Source organism: Bos mutus, chromosome X (assembly GCF_027580195.1).
Source record: "Bos mutus isolate GX-2022 chromosome X, NWIPB_WYAK_1.1, whole genome shotgun sequence".
Lineage (NCBI taxonomy): Eukaryota > Metazoa > Chordata > Mammalia > Artiodactyla > Bovidae > Bos > Bos mutus.
The window spans coordinates 108,598,140-108,621,128 of NC_091646.1; the positions used below are offsets into that span (position 1 = coordinate 108,598,140).

General features: G+C 42.5%; 1 protein-coding gene and 1 long non-coding RNA gene across 4 annotated transcripts; one reads left to right on the top strand and one right to left on the bottom strand.

Annotated features, from left to right (window-relative positions):
• Positions 1-3,432: 3,432 nt before the first annotated feature.
• On the bottom strand, positions 3,433-19,855 carry IRS4 (insulin receptor substrate 4). Its single transcript, XM_070365931.1, has 2 exons — positions 16,074-19,855; positions 3,433-5,959 (listed from the first exon to the last, which is right to left on the bottom strand). Exons 1-2 carry the CDS (start codon positions 19,831-19,833, stop codon positions 5,955-5,957), a joined length of 3,765 nt encoding a protein of 1,254 aa, XP_070222032.1. The 5' UTR covers positions 19,834-19,855; the 3' UTR covers positions 3,433-5,954.
• LOC138986378 (uncharacterized) lies at positions 19,724-22,945 on the top strand. 3 transcript variants are annotated; one of them, XR_011463215.1, is made up of 3 exons: positions 19,724-19,855; positions 20,771-21,430; positions 21,894-22,945. It is a non-coding gene; the product is annotated as an uncharacterized lncRNA (long non-coding RNA). The 3 variants fall into 3 exon arrangements; XR_011463216.1 differs by lacking the exon at positions 19,724-19,855 and adding an exon at positions 19,955-20,080; XR_011463217.1 differs by lacking the exon at positions 19,724-19,855 and adding an exon at positions 20,377-20,462.
• Positions 22,946-22,989: the final 44 nt, after the last annotated feature.

Below are 22,989 nucleotides of genomic sequence, written 5' to 3' on the forward strand. Positions count from 1 at the left end.
AATGACTATCATCAGAAAGCCAAGAAATAACAAGTGCTGGTGAGGGTGTGGAGAAAAGAGAACGTTAGGTCACTGTTGGTAGAAATATAAATCGGTATAGCCACTAAAAAAAATGTACCGAAGTTCCTCAGAAAACTTAAAACTGCCATAAAATCCAACAATTCCACTTCTAGTATTTACCCAAAAAATTCATACTAATTTGAAAAGATATATGCACCCTTATGTCCATTGCAACATTACTTACCAAATAGTCAAGATTTGAAAACAATCTAAGTATCCATCAATGGATGAATAAAGAAGTTGTGGTATATATGTACAATGGAATATTGCTCGGTCACAAAAAGAATAAAATCTTGCCATTTACAGCAACATGGATGAACCTTGAGGGTATTATGCCAAGTGAAATAAGTCAGACAGAAAAAATGACATGTGGTCTCACTTATATGTAGAATCTGAAAAGCAAAACAAATGAACAAAGAAAACAAAATCCACAGATATAGAAAACAAAAAGGTGGTTATTGGGGGACAGGGGATGGAGGATGGGTGAAATAAGTGAAGGGGGTCAACAGGTACAAGTTTCCAGTTATAAAATAAATCATGAGGATGTAATGTACAGCATTACAGATGACTTATAATCAGTACTGTAGTTCTGATTTGAAAGTTGCTAAGAGAATAAATCTTAAAAGTTCTCATGGCAAGAAAAAAATTTGTAACTTTGTATGGCAACAGATGGTAACTATACTTATTATGGTAATAGTGTATGCCAATGTTGAATAATTACATTGTATACCTGAAACATGGTGTTACATGTCAATTACACCTCTATTAAAAAAAGAAAAAAACAAAACAAGAAATGTCAAGGAGGGGATTGTTTCTGTTTCAGTTCGATGGACACAATATTTAAGTTAAATCAGTTGTCTCCTGCTAAATTCTTAGGACTTTATTCTAAATAAGTTTTCCCCATTTATATAGCACAGCACTGATGTTACTGACAAATTCCAATGTAGCATGCAACAGTGGTTCCTAATTGCTTTAGCATTTATCATTCACAAGAGACAGGAGGGAAATTTGTCTCATTTTGTACAGCTCAGTTGCATTTCTTATCTCTGAAGTACACTTAAGCAGCAAACTGGGACTTAAGGTAGCTGCCTGAAAACCAGCAACCATTAAAATGCATGTCTTAGAGGAAAAATGTATTGGTTTTTCTAAAACAGAATACAGTTTAGCCTCATTCTGTACATTAATTTTGCATAATTTCTTTTGCACATTTTATAAATTAGGGGCCATGATTTGGTTGACCCATATAGCCATACTCACATTTTCCAGGTTCTGCCTTGAGTTCAAAACATTTAAAAAAGCATTTTGGTGCATTTCCAAGATGCCCTTTGGGGTCAATTAGCACCTAGTAATATTTTTCTAAGCAGTCACTGGAGGTGCTTAATTAGTGCGTACTTAGGCATGTTTTACCTGACAAGTCTTCTGAATAGGTTTTATGCTTTAAAGAAACAGTATCCCTTCACATTCTATAGTTAGCATGTGGCTGCTATATGTGATTAAGGGAGTGGAGACGCTAAAGTTCTGTTCACATACTCTTCAATGTAAATCTTTCCAGCTGTCAGGTTCTTTTGATTGTCAAAGCAGCCACACTGACTATGCCTACTGTTCCAGGAATCCAAGTTCCATTAAAATGTGAATCACCAAATGAGTATACAATGATTATATAGACTAAAAAGCACAGATGTGCCTGTTTCTGAGGGGCTGTTTGGGATGAAAAAATATCTCTGGGCTATGCCATGATAAATACAGATTGCTTCCCTTGAAGAGAGGATTAGAGTTCCTATATATCTATGTAGGTGTGTAGATATACACATACATATACACACATACGGGCTTCCCAGGTGGCACTAGTGGTCAAGAACCTGCCAATGCCAGAGATAAGAGACATGGGTTTGATCCCTGGGTCAGGAAGATCCCCTGGAGTAGAAAATGGCAATCCACTCCAGTATTCTTGCTTGGAGAATCCCATGGAGAGAGGACCCTGGCAGACTACAGTCCATAGGGTCTCAGAGAGTCAGACTTGACTGAAGCGACTTCACATGGATGCATACCCACAGCTTCCCAGTGGTAAAGAACTTGTCTGCCAATGCAGGAGACTTAAGAGACAGGGGTTCCATCCCTGGGTTGGGAAGATCCCCTGGAGAAGGAAATGGCAACCCACTCTAGTATTCTTGCCTGGAAAATCCTGTGGACAGAGGAGCCTGGTGGGCTACAATCTATAGGGTCGCACAGAGTTGGACATGACTGAAGCGACTTAGCACACATGCATGCACAGATACACATTACATATTTTTAAGATAATCTCTGTTGTGGACATTTTCTAATGATAAAGGCAGTCTGTGCATTCCCAAGGTGATATTCTTTTACACACAACTGCTCAGGTACATCAAGTCAAGCTGTACATTGAACTTTATTGTCCACAAACACAACCCATGTAGCTTGTAGATTATGCACATGATGTGGGAACTGCTTCCTACCCTGTAGTCCATCCGACTCCACCAATCCCCCTTTCCCGCACTGATCCTTGAGCAAGCAAGGAGGTAATCATTTGTCTAGTGTTCCGTTAAACCTTTGGCTTCTGATTAGGCTGACAATAAATGTGCTAATATATTCTTGACATTCAATTCATTCATTGATGCAGAAACGTTTTTTGCCTGTTCACTGGTGTATTTTCCATGTACTCATATTCGCCTTCCCAGTGGTTAAAAATAAGTAAATGAAAAGGGAGTCATTTAAAGGGCATGAGTAAGTAACAAGAGAAGATGAAAAAAAACTGTAACTGCTTACCTTAACCTTATTGACCTGTCTCTTCTACTTAGGATTCATACATTATCAGAATTGACATGAAAATTCAAGTTCTACACTGGAGACTTCCCTGGTAGTCTGTGCTTCCACTGCCGGAGGCACAAGTTCAGTCTCTGGTCAGGCAACTAAACCCACATGCCACGTGGCATTACCTCCACATTTGGAGAATGAACACTTGAGGTACTAACTATTAAAAAGCCTCCAGTTTTGAGGCATAGTAACTTTAACCCAAACCCTCAGTTATCCCAACTGCTTTATTCTGAAAAATGCAGTCAATTCTTAATGGGGCAGAAAAAAATATATTTAAAATGAAGTACTGGAAGCAATGGGCTTCCCAGGTGGAGCAGTGGTAAAGAATCCACCTGCAATGAAGGAGACAGAGGAGATGGGGGTTCAATCCCTGGGTCAGGTAGGTCCCCTGGAGAAGAAAATGGCAACCCATTCCCATATTCTTGCCTGGGAAATTCTATGGAGAGAGGAGCCTGGCGGGCTCTGGTCTATGGGGTCGCAAAAGAGTTGCACATGACTGAGCAACTAAACAACAGGTCGAGATAACAGTATTCATTAAAAAAATGAATCTCCACACAAATAACATTCATGAACACATTTATTGCGAGTAGCTCTATGGAAAGGCAAGTCAGATATATATATAAACACTATACAGAGTTGCAAGGTTGTCTCCCCAAACTGCAAATGAGATGCTTACAAAGAAAAAAGGAATAGAAGAGTATTTACAAAGGAAGACAAAGCCAGAGCAACTCAAAGCAGATCTGTGAAAGCAGAAAGAGCAAATTAATGAACTGTTGGAACTGGAACATTTTAGTTTTTACTGACCAAGTTAACTATGTCTGATACCAAATAAAGTGGAGAGGTCACAAAAAATCGTTCCATCATTGGTTTTTCTTAACAGCAGCATAAACTCGTAGCTGAAAGGTAAGTGATATGTTGGTACACTGACTCTAAAAAGATTCTTCCAGCACAATACTGAATAAATTAGTTGTGTCTGTAAACTAAGAAGTTGTGTCATAAGATTGCATATTTGTTATGCTGTACCTGTGACTATTTGTACCTGTTACTATGTGTACTGTTGTGTATGAGGTTTCCCCTTCATTTATTCAGCAAGTGTTACGTCTGTGCTGTACCCTGTCGGCAGCCTCTGAACCTAATATGCAAATAAAGCAAGAAAGCATTTTCCCCCCGAATAATCTTTTCTTTCCACAATTCTGAACGATTATGACGTAACTTGAAAAATAAAATGGTGAGAGAAGGCTTGAGAAAGGCTGCCTAAAGACTGCATTGTTACCATAATGAACAAAAGCCACACTGCATTTCTTTGATTAGGTTGGGAAAAAGCGAAGAGTCTGAAGGAACTGGTGAGACTGATGCCCTAGCAGTGACCAGTAACTGGAGTAGTGATTGGTACTGCAGCCACATCCTCTCCTCAGCACCACTCACAAGGGAACAAACAAGAAAAGAGCCCCCACCCCAACCCCTTGGTTGACAGGCAAGGAAGAATAATAGAAGTCAACTCGGTTTTTCAGAAAAGTTAGTGTAGCAACACATGTACTAGAAGCCTGCTTGACGATTGAAGTACACGTTCAAAGACATCAGAACCGAGTGGCAGAAAACTTCAGGTAAATACTACACTACTTCAAAGTTGCACATCAAATGTGAAGCAATTTTTTTTTAAAACAGAGTTATGCACAACAGGTACATCTACAATCACATGTACACAGGTACACGAATGTGTGCACACACGTTAGCACTCACACAGTTATTACACTCACACCCATCGGTGATGAGGTTTGCCAGTGATGGTACAACAAGTTGTGATTTGTGTGCCACCACGTAACAAAGCTCTAAGCAAGCTTCAAGACCTTTGTACCTTTCCTCTGTGATCACCACCTGTTAGTGTCATGTTCTCAAAGGTCCAGGTTCCTAAAATCTTAATACAGTTTCCATCAGAGACAAGCAAAAATAGGAAGGGGAGCTTGCTCTGATTCTTTTTTTTTTTTTTTTAATTCTGTTCATCTTATATAGTCTTGTTATCCAAAGGGAAACAAAACCTTATAAGAGGTTCCTTTTGGCTTAAGTTTTGGTCAGAATACTGATTGCTTTGTACACACTAATTTCTTGAATATGGGAAACTGATCTCTTTATAGGAGCCCTGGGCATAGGAGGGAAAGTGTGTCAAGGAAAGAACCAGAAAGAGGGGGGGAATGGAGGGTGAAAGGGGGAGGCCCAGAGTGGCAGAGGGGGTCTTTGTGGAGAGACTTTCTGAAGAACTTTGCTTCATTTAGGGGGAAAATGTAGGTTTTAAAAATTTTTTTAAAAATAATGGTTTTGGAAATGTTCAATCAATTTGCAAGCAGAACATCACAGTATTGTATATGAAGAAACAGATCCTCTGTTCTCCAGTTCTGTCTTTATAACGTTGGCAAAGTTCAGTCAAGATATTAGTTAACATTGAATGTGGACAGAAAGTTGCAGTTCTGTTCATGAACAAAACTGAGATAATCTGCCCTTTGGTCCTGCATTTAAAATATTAGAAATGTCTCATTCAGATATCAGTCTAGTTGAGGTTTAAGTCTTTGATCAAGAAAAGTTTTGTATACATACTACTCAGAAAGATTCCAGATCATACCTACCTTCTCAGGAAGATAACCTTCTTTATCTCCTCTTATTTCAAGGGTTTTCAACCTCAAAACTAAATCTAAGTATTATACATTAGTAAAATTGGTATTGGCCACATTTATTCATAGGTCAGTAACATTCTTAAGAAGGAGCAAGTTGTGAGATGTTCACTTTTATACATTTGTTTCCTTTCAAAATGACACATTAGAGATGGAAATTAGAAAATAAAAACAAAGTAGAGTGAATTTCTTAATTCAAAATCATTGGATCTATAAGGCAGCACTAAGAATGATCTGTGTTAAGATTATTCAACTGCCAGCATCCACTTGTAGGCTTTTAGAAATTCAGGTTGCTTTCTATTCAGAAGCCTGTGAATTCTCTTTTAGGCAGATCTGGAGTAGACAAAGATGAAATTCCATAAGCATCACGTTTCTTCTAAATTTTTTGTGGCAATGTAATCACTCTAGGAAAAAAATAAAAGATGACAGAATAAATGTTACTTTCAGGATTAAACTTGAAGCACTTTTACCCCCACCCTGTTCTAAAACAAAATTGAACTAGTAGTTTTGAGAACCATATTGAGGACACTTCCTTGGCCAGGACATACGTAACTAGGCTGAATGCCTATGACAAACACCAGCACAAGCCCGACAAAGACCTAAGGGCAGTTACTCCTTTTGCCCCCAGGCTTCACTCTGAATTTTCCAGTGGATAGCAGCTTTGTCAATGTGCATGCACTGCTCTACTTTCTCCCAGTGAGGCCAGCAAGTCAGCCTGGCACTGGGTGGACAAAGAGAAGCTTTTTCTTCTCTCACATGTTTGATTATGCCTTAACCAGTTATGTGGCATGAGTCAAATGATTCAAGCACAGCCTTGGTGCTAGTCTCCAGATTCAATCACTAAAGTGTTAGTCTCTCAGTCGTGTCTGACTCTGCGACCCCGTAGACTATAGCCCGCCAAGCTCCCCTGTCCATGGAATTCTCCAGGCAAGAACACTGGAGTGGGTTGCCATTCCCTTCTCCAGGGGATCTTCCCGACCCAGGGATTGAACCCAGGTCTCCTGCACTGCAAGAAGATTCTCTTACTGTCTGAGCCACCAGGATTTCATCTAAAAGAGCAAGGTCATACCTGCAAAGGAGATTTGAATGAAATCTCCATCTGTCTAAAACAAAAGAAGAAGAAAAAGTTCTGGTATTACTCTCTTGGCCTTTTGCTTATTGAGAGGGTATATAATTGGGAGTGGAGCAGAGGAAGGGTGTCCGGTATACTGAGGAAGGTGCTGGATTGCAGAAGGGATGGGGATAAATGGTCAGCAAATTGATTACGGGATGTGAGTGTTAAGACCAGGTCACACTGAAGAACCAAATATTCCATTTCATTATAGCTGACCTAAAAGAATCCATGGAAAGCATCCCCCAAAGTAGGCTGCTAGTACAAGATCTGGTGTTAAAACAGGGGTCACAAAGCCAGACCTGACTGAGCAACTGAACTGAACTGACACATGTTAACTATTCACTCTTTCATCAGAGGTTTTCAAAATGTAACCACTTGCATCTCCATACAGCATCAAAGCTCTCCACTCCCCTCCCACCTACTTATGGCCATTCATCATGATTTACTCTATAGGGCTGTTCCTCCATGTGAAAAAAATTTTTAATTAACACCGTAGATTAGGAAAGATATTGTTTTCCTGTCAGCAGTGGGCTTAGGAAATTTTAGACTCTATGTATTTATCAAGTTTACATGCGATGAAAGGTGTGATCAGTAGAGGTTAACCATGATGGTCCATGCTCAGTTATCTGCTGCAAAATTAGACTCTACTAGCATTACAGAATTTTGAAGCTACTGTCAGCTAGAGGTTTTTAACAGAAGTTTAAGGTTAGAAAGGTACTGTACCTAATTTGGTTTGCTTTGTTTTAATATAAAAACGTTCATACATAGTATACTGACTATGCTTTAAAGGAGATTTCTTACTACTCCCTGTATTTCACTAGTGTTTTCCTAGAAACATACAAATTAAGCTCCATCTGACTACCCCAACAACATTACACTAAGCCTGAAATTAGGGGCATTTGTTCCTATTAGAGCTTTCTTTCTTTACTTTTTTAAAAGTGACAGGGATTCTAATAAAAATTTGATTCATATTTCAATTGCTTTCCTATGACACCTACACACCAGCATTGAGTGAATGCTTGATAACATACTAAAAACTAGCAAATAATGGTGTGATTTCAAGTTTACTTTACAAAATATATTCGTCAACTCTTGATTAGCCTTGCCAGTAGAAAGAAATAATGCTATCAAAAACAAGATAATCCAAAAATAATTTAATTTGCTTTTGAAATGCATTGTGGGAACTTGAGCCACAGATTTACCTGTATAATCCTGTTTTACTTAGGTCAATATTAAAATGAGTTTACATTCCCCAAGAACATTTCAAAGAACACCATAAGAAATAACCCAGAAGCTTGCTGGCTGGCAAAGGAAAGCAATTTGGGATTAACACTCCATCAGAAACAGTCTGCAAAATGAATCAAAGGGCTGACAGTCATATCTGAGTTCTGTTTCCTGTTCATTGTGATATCATTTCACCACCAGGAAGGTAAATGGTGATGCTTTTAATAACGTGATCTGATTTTGATGTATTACTTCCACTTGAGACTGATGGGTTATAAATAATTACTGTATCAGGTATTCTAACTTTCTGATTAAGCAAAGTCTTTTTAATGACAAGTTAATTTCACCCCTTCTCCAGAAGGGAGAAAACCTCAATGGACTCTGATGGGTCAAAACATTTTCCTATTCATGGCCCCCCAAATCTGACAGATATCATTTTCTTCTCAAAAACAAATGCAGCAAATGTTTCTCTCTGTTTTTATAATTATATAAACCTGACCATTAATCTTTAATATACTGATAAAACACACATGACATCAATACTCCCACAAATGTGTAGGGTGAACAATGTAGGCAGTTCCTCCAGGGCATTCCAGGTCTCTTCATATGAATCTCAAACATGCTTCTACTACTGCCTGAAGTCCAAAGGAGCAGTGGTTCCCCTGCCCAGAGAAGCCCAAATAACAATACATCCAGTTAGTCTCTAATTCTTTTTCCACTCTCCCCAATCCCATGGCCTCAGTTATCTTACTTCCAATCTTCCTAGAACTAAAGAAACAATTCAAGTTCTTTTGAAAATTTTATTAGACAACATGCTATCCATCCCCATGGTCAACTGGTGATCACAAACAAGCAGGGGCAACAATAAGCACTGAAGATGAACAAAGTAAATGAGAAAATGGAAGCATTTAACCCAAAGATGAGTGTATAATAATACAGTTATATTACTTAGCTTAGCATTGCCTCTGGCTTATATGTAGATTTTTTTTCCACCAATAAGAAACAGATCATCACATCTTTCTATGCCCTGTAAATACGTAGGAAGATGACTCTAAAGAGCTTAATTGAAGTGCTGTCCCTCAAGGGTGAAAACTAGCAATAACTGCTGCTAGTCTTTACAACACCAATCATAACAGACTGTTGTCTCCTTCATAGATTAGAAGCTCAAATATGCTTCTCCCTTAACTGGCAATGGTTTTGTGATGGAATACTCAAAAGAATCTGTTAAGGAAAATGAATGATGCTTGTAAACCTCCATCTCCTCAAAGGTCAGTTCAATAGCTTCACACCTGCCATTTGAAAGCAGGCCCTGGACCACTTATGCATGCTCATTCAGGTCTTGATCATCCGGATACCAACTATTTGGGGATCAGCTACAGGATTTTCATCGCAGGTCAGCTTCTCCACTACCTCCCAATACACACTCAGGCCACTTCACGCTGCTGCCTAGTTACTGAAGACTCGAGGAATGCAAGTTACTGGAATTCTAATACAGGCAGTCTCTGATTTACAAGAGCCATATTCCAGGGCTCACTGTTCAGTTGAAACTCAAAATAAATTATCCTGTGAAAACAATGTCATAAATAAATAGTGGACAGGTTCGTAGGTTCGTCCACTCAAGCAGATCCCAAACTGAGAGGGGAACGATTTTGACTGCACCCGACGGTCGTGTATAACATCATTTCTGTGGGGAGACAGGTTCGAAGTTTCAATACGAGACTCCAGGAAAAGATCTCTTCAAGCCATAGCAGTAAGAATAGGGTCTCCTAAATTCAAGCAGCTGTAATAACAGGGCCAGGGTGGCAGTAGAAACTATGGTCAGAGTCACAGCCACAATTAAGTCCTTCATGGGTGGCAGTAGTGGGTGGGGTTGGGGAGGTCTGAGGGTGAGGACAGAGGCATAACTTATGAAAAAGCAGGAGTGGGAATTCCTTGGTAGTTCAGTAGTTAAAATTTCATGCTTTCATTGCCGTGGGCACGAGTTCGATCGCTGGTCAAGGAATTAAGATCTCACAAGCCACATGGTGTGGCCAAAAAAAGAAAAAAAAAAAAGGAAAAAGCAGCAGCAGGAGTTTAAAACCATATTTATTGGTCAGACTTTCAAAGGCACCATGGGTGCAGGTGTGAATCATTTTCAAGGTGAATTTAGAGACAGTCTTCATTGATATTCTCTAAGTTTCAAGTCTACAAGTAACAAATTAGTAATCATAGAGAGGCAAATGATATAAATTGTGAAAACTAAAGTGACTACAATTTATGGGGAATTGGATATTCAGTAAACCCAGAAGATCTGGCTAGCACCAAACATAGTGTGGTCAATCCAACCATGAAAACTGCTTTAAACACCAGCCCAGCTGCCTGTGTGCCAACAAGCGAGACCAGGGCAGGCAAGCAATGCTGTTCCTGTGAGCTGAGCACAGGCAGGCTGTGAACTAGGAGCAGCAACTTCTCAGGAAAGCAGTCTTCCCCTCTGAGGGCCTCCCTTTCCTTGTGGAACTCCTCGTGGAAAGGAGAGTGGCCTCACCTTTACTGCCAGAGAGAGGCTAGGAAAGGCATGTTTTCCTGAAATTATCGAGGGTAAGACTCATAGAAAACCACCCATAAGAAAGGGGGTGTCAGGAAGCTAGAGGAAAAGTGCAATAACTTTCTCATTTCACTAAATATTTCAGTACACATTTTCATTAATTCTAAAAGGAATTAGTCAGAAATAGTAAGGTACCCTCTAAAAGAATGCAAATCTGAACTAGGATATAGGTCTAAATTAAAAAAAAAAAAAACTTTAAAAATCCCTATTTCTCAAGTGTGCAGCCTAACATCTGAAAAAGAAGATGAAGATCTAAGACCTGTTGCTGAACAACCAATAACCAATGCAGAATTGCTAGGGAAGGCATTTAATGTCATATGGTGAACCTATTGTCTTGGCAATTTTTATCAGTAGCCTTAAAATTAGCAATCTGATAGTTGTGATAAAAACTGAGTGTGCTGTATTCATTTCATTATTATAAAATGTAGCCTTTTTCATCTCTCATTTCTCACTCAGGACCACGCAGTGTTTTCCAGCAAATGATCTTCACCATCTTCGAGCCTGGCAGCACCTCTTAGAAAAAACATACTGCAGGCTTTAATTAAGCATTTTACAAAAGTTATTTTCCAATACTGCCAATAAAATGTCTGAGCTATTTTTACATAGTCGTAAAGCATTTTTAAAAACGGTGCTAAGCAAAATGAATTTATTTTTAAACAAAGGTTTTTATGTCCCTAGGAAAGGATTTGATTTTCGAGGCTTCTAAAATCTTCTTCCCTGACTGCCAAGAACAAATTTGAGTTTTAAACAAATGAAGAGCATCTCTTACTACAATGCTTTTTTCCCCACCTGTCTCATCTTATTCTGTGTTTTGTTTGCACCATGATGGTGCCGACTAGAATATCAGATTTTATACATATGGACAAAAAGGAATTGAAAAAATTTGGGCAATAACTGGCAAATGTCAATGGATTATTTGGAAAAACCACACACAGGTGACTTTACTTAAGGAAAGGACCATTAACAGAAGTTTATTCTGTTAAATTAAGAAAGTTTATTCCTTTCAGTGTTTCTGTGAAATCCAAATAGATACACAGAATATTTGTGTTTGGGAGGTAAAGATGAGCAAACTCCTCCTGCAATCAGATTTAAAACCTTCAATTCCAATACAAGTTCTATTCTTTTATTCCAAAGCTATAAACAGTTCAATGTAATGAAAATGATCCAATCTCTGGTGGATGGCTCACAATTATAACACTCTGAATGAATTACTTACAAGCAAATTGGATACTATCAAATTCAAGAAAACTTGGAAATTTCCCCAACCTTGCCTATATCATAATCTTCATCAATAGGAAAATAGCAGATTGAACATCTGATGAAAGGGCAGTGTGGTATGCTGGGTGGAGCACTGGACTTGAAATCATATGTACAGGAAGCTTGGGGCTGGTGCACTGGGATGACCCAGAGGGATGGTATGGGGAGGGAGGTGGGAGGGGGGTTCAGGATGGGGAACACGTGTACACCCGTGGCGGATGCATGTTGATGTATGGCAAAACCAATACAATACTGTAAAACAAAAATAATAATTAAAAAATTAAAAAAATAAATCTTATGTATGGGTTTGATTTTCTGCTCTGCCACTTACCTCTTCGACAATGGGAAAGTTCTTAACACCGGCTTCAGTTCCAGTACCTACTATCCCCCAGTAAAATAATGAATGTAAATATGCTTTGCAAATTATAAGGCAGTAGGCAACTGTAAAGCATTTCCTCCATAAACAAGTTAACAATGATCCCTTTTAAATCACACACAAGATGCCCGATTTCTCTCTACACTGGTTATCCTCACCTATTTCAACATGAAAACTTGGGGGTCACTCAAAGAGTTTGTTTCACAAATAGTTTCCTGTCAATGACTCTGAAGCCTCTTAGTTCATGTTTGGTAATTAGGGGGAGGAAAAGAAAGCAAGAGATCTTATTTGAGTATTGATGCATGTGTGCTAGTCCTTGTTTAAAGAGGATACTTTGCTAGTGAGTAACCAATATTCCAAAATCACCTGGGATGCATTACTCAAAAATAGAATGAATCCACATAAATAATGATTGCCAATAGCTTTAGTTAACTTTAATAGAATGAAATCCTCTTTAATTGTTATAGATCAAATACCTCTACTCCAAATAACTGTCCTTTTTTTTTTTTTGGTGCGGATGAATGTTGTCTAAAGTAAGTGACCCAACAATGGTGACTGAGAAATCTCTGCTATGCAGAGATTTAACTCTAGTAATGTATGATAAATAAGTCCAATAAACAAAAAATTTGCTCTCAGCATCCATAATTTATATCAAGAGGATTTGGCAGTGGTACACTGAAAAGAAGCTTATACCTCCTACGTGTTAATAACAAGGACTAAAATTTCAAAAGGTAATTAATACAGCTTTTTTTTTTTTGCTTTTTAATACCAAGTACTATTATAACATTACTAATTTGCCCAATTCTCTCACCCCTCTGAGAGCTGCTCTTACCTTCTCATCTTTGGAATGGAAAATCAGTGAAATTTTTTAACCTTAACTAACTTCAAACTATGAATTCTCCATCAGATACAACAGTAAAAGAAGTAAAAATGCATTCATAAATCAAGAGCCAGAATAACCATATAAAAAAACTGCATTCTCCTTATAAATGTTAATACTTATAACCCATGTGTTTAAAATCTGAGGACTTCACACTTCTTAAATTATTTCATTTATTAAAAAGTCAAGTCCAGTTTATATTTCTGGGTGGTTCCAAGTGTCTTAAACAAATGGCTTTGAAGTACTTACTTACATGCAATATGACTTGTGGGTAAATGAGATTACATGTTAATTTTGTGTTATATGAACAAAGCTGTCTCACTGCCTTATGGGCTCCCTTCATTTCACTTAAGTTAAAAACAGATCCCAACTATAAAGATGCCAATTCTGAACAAGCATGTAAACCATTTTAAGTGAAAACTTAAAAGTGGGATTTGGGGACACAGAACTTTAGCTTCGTGTTTTTTCTAAATGTAATAACAACAACAACAGTAACAACAATGACAGTAGTTGCATTAGTTGCATAATAATTCATGTGTAACACTTACTACGTGTCAGGCACTGTTTTAAGCATTTGCAAAAATTAAAATTACCCCGAGAGATACCTAACTCCTAATGAAGACTGTGCTTTTGTTTCTTTGTCAAAGCATTTTTGTTATTTTCTAAAGTGATTTTTTTTTTTAATTTTGTTAGGAAGGTGAAGCACGATCAGAAATGGGTGAAAACTATTCTACAGCTTTATAGTCACAAAATGATCATAATCAGCCAGCTTGTTCTTAACCCTTCACAGACAACATTCCACCATATCAATTTGCATTAAGGTGGTAGTAAAAGTAATTTCCTTCAGTTTCTTTCTATATATCCTTCCTTTTATATATCTCAGCAAATAATGTGCCTTAATCAATCTCAGGACCAATCATTTTTGCAAGAAACTAAATCACCTGTTGAAATTGTTGAAACGTCAATGTTTGTTAATCCAACGACAAAATTAAAATATCTTATATTTGCAAAGTGCTTTAAAGGCACAAAGTCCTTTCACATTCGCTCTCTTGTTTTAACCTAATCACTTACATCCCTTTGAGATACAGCCTCCTTGCTCCATAAAGTTAGGAATTTCCTCAAGGAACAACACGTTTACAGAACATTAGCCTCCAGAATAGCTACAAAGTTATTTGAAGTTATTCATAAATCAGTAACCTATGCTAAAATAAATGTTAATTATTTCATGATCTAGATAATATTTGGGAAGACAGGATTTATTTAAGGAACAAGAAATTTTCACTAATTTTCATCTTTGCTGAAACAAAGAGTAGTGGAAAATACAGACAAACCTCTATGAAAACTTGTCCTTTCCAAAGCACCACAGGGACATAGATTGCTATGGAACACCCACATCAATATCAGTTAGGCTCAAACAATGGCTTAAGACCAATTTCCAGGTGTACTTTACAGAATAAAATAGATCTGTTCTTGAAAAGCTTGGTATGAATTAAATGCTTGGAAATAGAATTGTATATTTTAAATGCATGGTTCTGTTAGTGCTGATGATTGTGTGTGTGTGCCCACATGTGTGTGTGGGGGGGGCAGGGGCCCTCACAATTTAAAGGAGACCTGAATTGAATCCTTTGGCATGCCAAAGCATCCTTTTGTCGTTTTAATGATCACTCCTTAATGTGTCCATGCTACAAACATGAGTTTTTGTAAGGCAAGTTTTCTAAAGCAGGGGGAAAGAGGGGAGGAGGGCTACACCTGCACTAAATAGGGAGCTTGTTAGGTGACTGTTGTGATCATTCCCCGACTTGTTCTGCCTGATCAAGCACAGTGGGCAGAGATCCAATCACAAAAGCATTCCACAAAGCAAGCAAAGCAAGAATCTTCACTAAACTGACTACTGGAATGAAAACTGCTGGGGTCCATCCCTTCTCTTTCCTGGAAAAGAAGCACATATCAGTAAAGAGGGGAGGCAGTGGAGACTATGGAGACATCATCTCCCAAGATAGTTTCTCAAGGATATCTCCAGGGACACTGATAACAACACTGCAAGATGTATACAACAGATTTACTTGAAGTCTTATTTCCAAGTCTGACAGATCCTATTCTTTCTTATTTCTTCCTTTGGAAAAGTAACCCTTTAAAAAAAACTTTCACTCTTCCAGGGTAAGCTGCCCCTGGGGTCAGGTCTGCCCCCAGCCTGCTTTACTGAATTGCCCAGAAAATGCACCAATTAGATATCTTAAATGGTTTTTAAACCTTTCAAACAAATAGTCATACCCATTATTGTGTTGTCACCATACCCTCTTTGGTGGGGGCGGGGCGGGGGGGAATTACATGAAGAAAATGTGGCACAGCAGATGACTTGCCTGTCACTATTAGTGACATAGAAAAGGAACTCTCAAGGTTTCCGGCAATTTATCCTGTGTAAAAACAAAACAAATCAACACCAAAACACATTCCAGAGTTAAACACCATCTTCTTTCAATTACCTGTTGTTCTGGATTATTTACCTTTGGTTCCCGCCAGACATTCACACTAACAACTGAGATTCAACCTTCTTGGTAAATCTCAGCAAACCAACATAACCATGACTGCTTTTTTAAAAAGTAATTTTCTGAGAAGCTCATCAACCCTCAAAGGTTAACGGTTGATTATTACTGCTTAATATCCAGTGCTCTTATTAAATGACCTGCAATTAAATGTGGTCATTTGTAGAAAAGCAGCTTTTACATGTTGATTTGAAAATGAGTTGATGGGATTCAACGGACAACGACGTCCTGTTTGCGTAAATCAAAGGCTATCTGAAAGCATCACGTTACACATCCTTACGTTTAAACTACTTCTAAAAAGTCGAACCAATGTTTAATCGATGATCAGAGCTTTCCAGGTAAAGAAACTTACTATATTAAAATTTAAGTTTTAATATAATAATGATTCACATGAATGAATGATTAAAACAGAATTCTACTTTCCATTCTAAATAAGCACCAGTGAATGAAACATACTCCTAACACTGTAACAGGGGGAGTACATCGATTTATTAAGGAATCACCACTAACTTCAGGGAAATGAATTAAAGAATCACCAACCTCTTTGGGGAGAGTCGAACTTCCCGTTGTCACGTCTTGCAAAGTCCATTCTCACGTACGTGTCGTCGTCGTCAGAATCTTCTCGCTCTGGGGGTCTGGGCACCCGGCCGCGGCCAGGTGATCGAGGCGCAGCGGCGACTGCAGCAGCAGCCCCACCGGCTCGGTTCTCACCTCCGGCCAGGTCTGCTGATGGGTTTGGGGGTCTGGGGTTCGAGCCACCCGCAATGTCTTGGGCCCCCCTGACCGCGGCACCAGCAGCATCGGCAACAGGTAGGAACCAGCGGACGGAGGCGGAGTCAAATCCAGCGGCGGCCTCGAGGCCGGCGGCTGCTGCGCCGATGCCGGGAGCCGCGACCAAAGCGGAGGCGGCGGCTAAAGCCCGGCCCAGGGCTAAGGTTGGCACGGCGGCCGCGGCCGCGGCGAAGGAGGCGGATAGGTCTCTCTCGAGGCTGTCTGTAGGGAAAGCAGAGATGGCGGCTCTGGCGGCTGCAAAGAAACTTTGCGAACGGCTTTGTGGGCGCCTTCGATCGAGCTCTTCTAGCAGTAGCAGCCTCGCTACAGGTGGTCGTTCGGAGCAGCGGCTGGGGGAGAGAGAAATGTTCATACAGCACTCAGAAAATGGGTCGACCACGTAGATGCGACCAGTTTCGGCATCGTAGCGAATGGCACTGTCAGCAAAAGGCACAGCTGGTGTCATCGCTGGGTTGAAAATCACTTCGATGTAGTCACCTTCTTCCCTATTAGCACTGCTCCCGGTAGCACCGTCCAGAAAGAAGGGATTGGCACCTGGGATAGCTCTGAAGAAATCTGAGAGGTTGTCTGCTGGATTTGGAAATGGCACTCCGAACTCAACATTCACGTAATTGGAAAAGGCAAACTGTCTGGGGTCGGCAATTATGCCCCACACACCTGGAAGTCTTTGAAGACATGGATCTGGCATATTATAACCTCTCTTAGGGAAGTCAATGTTGACGTAGCCCCTGGGGCTGTCGGCTTCTCTCTGCTCCTGTGTGGGCTTTTGTGGTTTTGGCTTGACTTTGTTTCCTTTTGTCATAAAAGGAAGTCGATTAGGTCTCTTAGCCTTGTTCTTGGGGGGCCCGTCACCTGAACGCTTGGAAGGTGATCCCCCATCTCTAGGCTTTGAGAAAGACCCTTTGACTGAAGGCTTTGAAGCTGTATCTTTGGGGCCTCTGTTAGATGAGACTTCCTTCTCTAGGCCCTTTCCTAGGAATTTTCCAGGTAACATTGGTACATACTCACTGTGGTCACTCTGTCCCAATGGGGAGCTCCGAAAAGGATTTGGCAGAGAGAAGTAGGAGCTCCAACTTTTGGAGGAAGAGCCTCCCTGAGGATTTCTGGGGTTTTTAGGAATGGCACCAGCTCCAGGGGCCATGAACATATAGTCACTGTCACTGTCATTGTCCTTTGAGTCGTCCTCTTTAGCAGGATCAGGTTCTTTTGGAGGACTTGGCACAGGTGGTGGGCTCACTCTGGGAAACATCATCATGTACCCTCTAGAATCTTCAAAAGGTGATCGAGAGTGGCGCTTTTTGGACACAGAGACATTTTGAGGAGCCATGGGCATGTAGTCACTGGAGCTTGCGAGAGGAGCAGCCACGCCTGGCCTCATTGGCACATACGGATCATCCTCGTCTTCATCAAAAGCTCTGGCTCTGTGGGGACCCCGAGCTGCACCTTCTGGGGGCTCTGTGTCTTTCACTTCTTTGGCTTCTTTGCGTTCTTTTGTGGCCCCTCTGTCTGCACAAAAATAAAGTCGGAACCTTCCCCCAGACTTCCCTTTGCCACCAGTTGCTGCACCTGGTGGGGGTGGAGGGGGCGGAGGTGGTGGCATTTGCTGTTGCTTGCTTTGAGTTAATTTGCCAAAGTAGGATCTTTTCTTCAGAGATTTCCCACGATCACCATTGCCTTCAGGCCCCTTCCCACTCCCTGAGCCTTTGCCCCCTCCAGAGTTCTTGCCACCGCCTGAGCCATGGCCATCTCCGGCTCCCTGGTCACGGCCTGAGCCATGCCCACCTCCAGCTCCCTGGCCACTGCCTGAGCCATGCCCAGCGGTGCCCTGGCCATCCCCAGAGCACTGGTTTCCTCCTGCACTCTGGTCCCCGGAACCGCTGCCACTTGAGCCATGGCTGCTACTTGAGCCCTGACCACCTCCGGAGCCATGCCCCCTGCCTGAGCACTGACTTCCCCCGGAGCTTTGGCTACTGGAGCCTTGCCCACTTGAACCCTGTCCACTTCCTGAGCCCCGGCCATTTCCCGAGCCCCAGTTGTTCATGGGCATATAGTCACCTTCGTTTTCTTCCTGATCCTCTTTGCGCTGAGGACCGCCTTCTTCCCCTGAATTGCCAGAGCCAGAACTAGAGGCTTCAGAAGACACGGGATCTCGGTCGTGGAGGGCTTCTGCAGGGTACCGGATGCGCACAGGGCTGGGAGCGGCGCGGCGGAAAAAGCTGGCTGGCACTGAAGTCGCTCTCCTGGATCTGCGCCCTCTGGGCAGGTGTAGTCTTCCTCGTCTGGAGCGGGGCACTGGCTCACTGGGTGTTATGTAGCGCCCGGCGAGGAGCATTTCGTCTTCCCCGTCACCGATGGCCCGAAGGTGGCAAAACTGCTCAAAGCGGGACCTTCGGAACCAGCCGCCGGGCTCGAGCGGCAGCATGTCCAGGTGCCTCCTAGTGGACAGCAGGGTTAACAGGTGGCCGCCGATGCTGATGCTGTAGCTGCGGCAGCGGGCTCTGTATTCGTCTGCACACAAGGCTCTCATCTTCTCCAAAAACAGCTCGTGCATGTTTTGGGCCACGACACAGTCATCCACTTGCATCCAGAGCTCCCCCGGACCGATGACGGTGGACCTGCCGACTTCCAAGAAGAAATACTGCTCCGAGTGCCCACAGCGACGGATGCTCAGGAGCTGGACAACCACGCTGGCCACTTCGGTATTTAACCTCACAAACAGAACCTCCTCGTCGGTAAGACAGAGCCGGAACACGCCGCTCAGCTCTTTTCGGTGCCCCAGCCCCCTGGGTTTGACTATTACTTGCCACACATCTTTGTAGAAGGGTGGCTCTGCCGCCGCTGCAGCTGCTAGCGCGGCCGGCTCTCCCTCCGGCTGCGCGCCGAGCCTGCCGCAGCGGCGGCGCTTGCTCTCGAGGATGAGGCGGCTGAGCAGCAAGTACCAGCTCTCTTGCTCCGACTCATTCTCTGCCACCATTGCGAAATACTCGTTTTGGGTGAAAAGAGCAATGAGGTGTGGGTACCTTGCGTCGGCCCGCTGGCTCACCGAGAAGCACTGGTACAGGGTGATCACGCGCCGCGGTGCAATGAGCGCGGGGACCGTGGCGCCAGAGGCGGCCGCCGCCGCTGCAGCCGCCGCGGCGCGGACACTGTGCCGGAACTTCCTGGCATTTTCGTAGTATTCCAGCCGAGCTGGGGCGTCGGCTGTCTCGAGTTTGAGCACGAAGTAGCGCCAGTGCCCATGCTTCTGCTTCCGCAGGTAGCCGCGTTTGCAGACTTCGTCCCCGACGGGAAGGTCCTCCTCGTCGGACTCCGAGTCTGACCGGGAGCCAGTGGCCGTGGAGAGCCACATGGCTCCCGGACAAGACGACCCGGTCCCAATGAGTGCGGTGGGGGTTCCCGAGGAAAGAAATGGGGTGGTCGCCGCCGCAGCTAGACCCGCCGCTGTTGCCGCTACTGCAGCTCGCAGTCTCCTTGTCGCTTGGTCGCGAGCGAAGGAGCAACTAGCCATGGTGATGCACGAGGGTTTTAAGGTGAGCGAAAGGCGGGGGGGGGGGGGGCCTCGGGGACGGGAGAGTTGGGGGAAGAGGCCGTCTACCCCCTCCGCCCGCCCCCCCCCCCCTAGGCCCGCGCACCCGCCCACTCCACTCCAAGCGCGCGGCGGCGGGCAAAACAACACGTGACCGCTGCCTCACGCGGCGGCCGCTGCGGCTCCTGCTACAAGCGCAGCAGAGGGGCGCGAGCCGCCGCCAGCGGAGGTGTGCGAGGGAGGGGGTGGCCGGCCGGAGAGGTGGGGCTGCCTCCAACCCCTCCTAGACCCTCTGGGAGAATCTCCCGGCCTGTGGGTCTCGGGAGGACCTACGGGAGGAGGCGGGGCCCTTGGCCACGCTGGTCCTAACGAGGACCCCAAGGAGGCACGGACTGGGGGTGGGGGGAGTATCAGGAGAAGTTCGAGAGGGGCGGAGGAGAGAGCGGCCGGAGACGGCGGCGGGGCGGGGGCACCACGGGCGGGCTCGATTGGCTGGAGGGGGCGAGAGGTGGCGGGAGGGGGCGGAGCACAACGATCTCGGGCGGCGCCGGGGAGGAGAGCTGGCAGGGTCCCGGGACGGCTTGTTTGTTTATTTGGAAAGTAGAAGCCAGGTGAAACTGTTGCAAGATTCTCATTGGATGGGGTGGGAGCCAATGGGAGGGCCTAGCAGGCAGACCGCCTCGAATTAATTAGTTTGGGGGGCAGGAGGGGTGCTGAGGGGCAAGGAGGCGTGGCTTGGGGCGCAGAGTGGGCTCCGCTGTCTGGTTGTCGCGCGTTCGGCGGTAAACAACCCTCTGCAAATAGCTGTTAATGGTACTGATAAATTCGTGCAAATCCCCGAGCCACGCTGACCCGGGGACCGTGTCGGGTGCCCTCTCTTCTTCCAGTCCCTCACATAAATTCTCTCTTTCTGTCACAGTCTGGTTCACTAGTTCCCACCGCGCCCGGAGAGCCGAGAGTCTCGGGAGAAAGTGTGGGCAACCCCTGGAAACGTGTTAACGACCAGGGCCCTCAGACCTGCCGCCCACCGCGCTGCAGGCACTCGCGAGCCTGCTCCAGCCCTGATAAAAGCCCGCGGGTGTGGGGCACACAAATAACAGCGAGGTTTTCAAAATGAGCCTCCTCTTTCATCAGGGTGCGTTTTTAGTCCACGAAACGTAGGTTGGCTAAAGAGGGTGGTTCTGGCTGTTTGATTAATGCTGACTATGAAAGCACAAATTTGGGGGCCTGCAAAGTATACAGCCATGTTGAAAAAAAAAATCGGACTCGATTCTTACTCAAAAACAGCAGTGTTGAGCTGTGGTGATCTTTTCCCGTGGGAGAGGCTTTGAAAGGCGCCTTTAAGAGAATTTCAAAATAATATTGTTTCCCTTTGCTTGATCAAGAGCGAAAAACTTTAGAAAAAGAAAAGCTCATACCTAGAACAAAGGATCATACTTAACACATATCCTAGAATATATTTCACATTCCTCACGTTAAGAAAGGAAGCTTTTTGCTGAATCTCAGTGTACAGCTTGACACCACGAAAATAAGAACTACTGCCTCCTCTGTTTCTGGACAAACTGCTGGAATGTGGAGTGTAAGTGCAACCTCCTGAAGTGTTTCTCAGTATCTCTCTATCCTGCTCTCTCTTTTACTAGGATTTCAGCTTCCTGAGGGTGGCAATGGGTTGATGTTACATTAAAATGTCAAAGGAGTGACCGCAGTTGCAAAGAGGGATTTTGGAGAGGGAGGGTGGGATGTGGGAATGGAATGTCAGTTCACCTTTGTCCTTGGGTAGATGCTGCAAATCGTATTATTTATAAAATCTAACAGTAAACCAGGCAAGGTATACATCATAAAAAATAACCCCCAACCCTGCCCTCTTAAGAATTTGTTCTCTGTTAGAAACAGAATAAACACATTTGGATGAATGGCTCCTTTTTGATGCTCCGATTTTGAGAAAAAAAGATTTGGTTTTGGCTATCTCAAAAAAAAAAAAAAAAAACAACCATTATCATTCCCTCCGCTGCCACCGGTTTATAAACACAGTATATTCACAGGTGCTAGGAGCAGCCGTGATTTCTGAAAGAGGCTGGAAGTAGGAGGAGAGTGGATGCTGACAGAACTCTGACTGGAGCTGCTACCCACGTTTCAGCTGCTTGGTCACATTATGTAGAAGATTCCCTACTCTTATAACCAAAATGATAATTAATAAAATCATTTGAGATTTTTATGATAGGTGTTATAATATTTCATAAGCCTTTACAAGCACCGGTTTTGCTTTAGATAGACGTATTTTGAAAACAAAGCAGTGCATTTGAAAGTGCTTTGAGTAAAAAACAAATGACATTTTAAAATGTATTGAAAAACATTAAACTGCATGTTGAATATTTGGGAAATACTGAGAATAGTAGATTTAAAAATCCTCATGTCTTTATAGAATTTTATCGTAGAGTGGTATGCTTACAATGTATATAATATTTTATCTTTTTTTCACTTAACATTACATGATAACATTTGCCCATATGATTATAGATTAGCCTAAACATCATTTAAAATGCAGTAAAATATTCTAGGCAGTTGTATATTAATGTACTTAATCATCCCTCTGTTTGAGGTATTTAGATTGTTTTCATTTTTTCCAATATTAGAAATAATGATGCAGGGAACATCTTGGAACCTATAAAATTTTTTTTTAATGTTGAGAATTATTCTCTTGGGTAGAAACCGAGGAGTGGAATTACTGAGTTGAAATATATGAATATATGAATCTCATGTGTTGTTTTTCAAAAATATATCAGTTTACCTGATTACCACACTGATTGCCAGAGTTGTATATTGCTTTTTTAAATAAAATTACTGATAAGATGGGTGAAATGGTATTCCATGTTTTTTTTTTTAACTTGCAGTGTTTTATACTAGTGAGAATTTAAAACTTTTACATGTATTTGTGGACAATAGATTACCTTCTGTAAAGTGTCTTTTTGTGTCCTTTGCCTTCCTTAGTTGTTGGATTCTTAGTGTTTTTTTCTTATAATGTGTGATTTGTTTACATAATAAAGATATTAAAACTTTGTCATATTTGTTGCAAATTTCCCCCAGTCTACTGATGAAAAACCATTACTTTTAAACTACATTCTCTTCTGTTTTGAAAGA

Coding starts and splice junctions, on each gene's coding strand:
- IRS4 (XM_070365931.1), bottom strand. CDS start 19,833: ATGGCTAGTTGCTCCTTCGCTCGCGACCAAGCGACAAGGAGACTGCGA.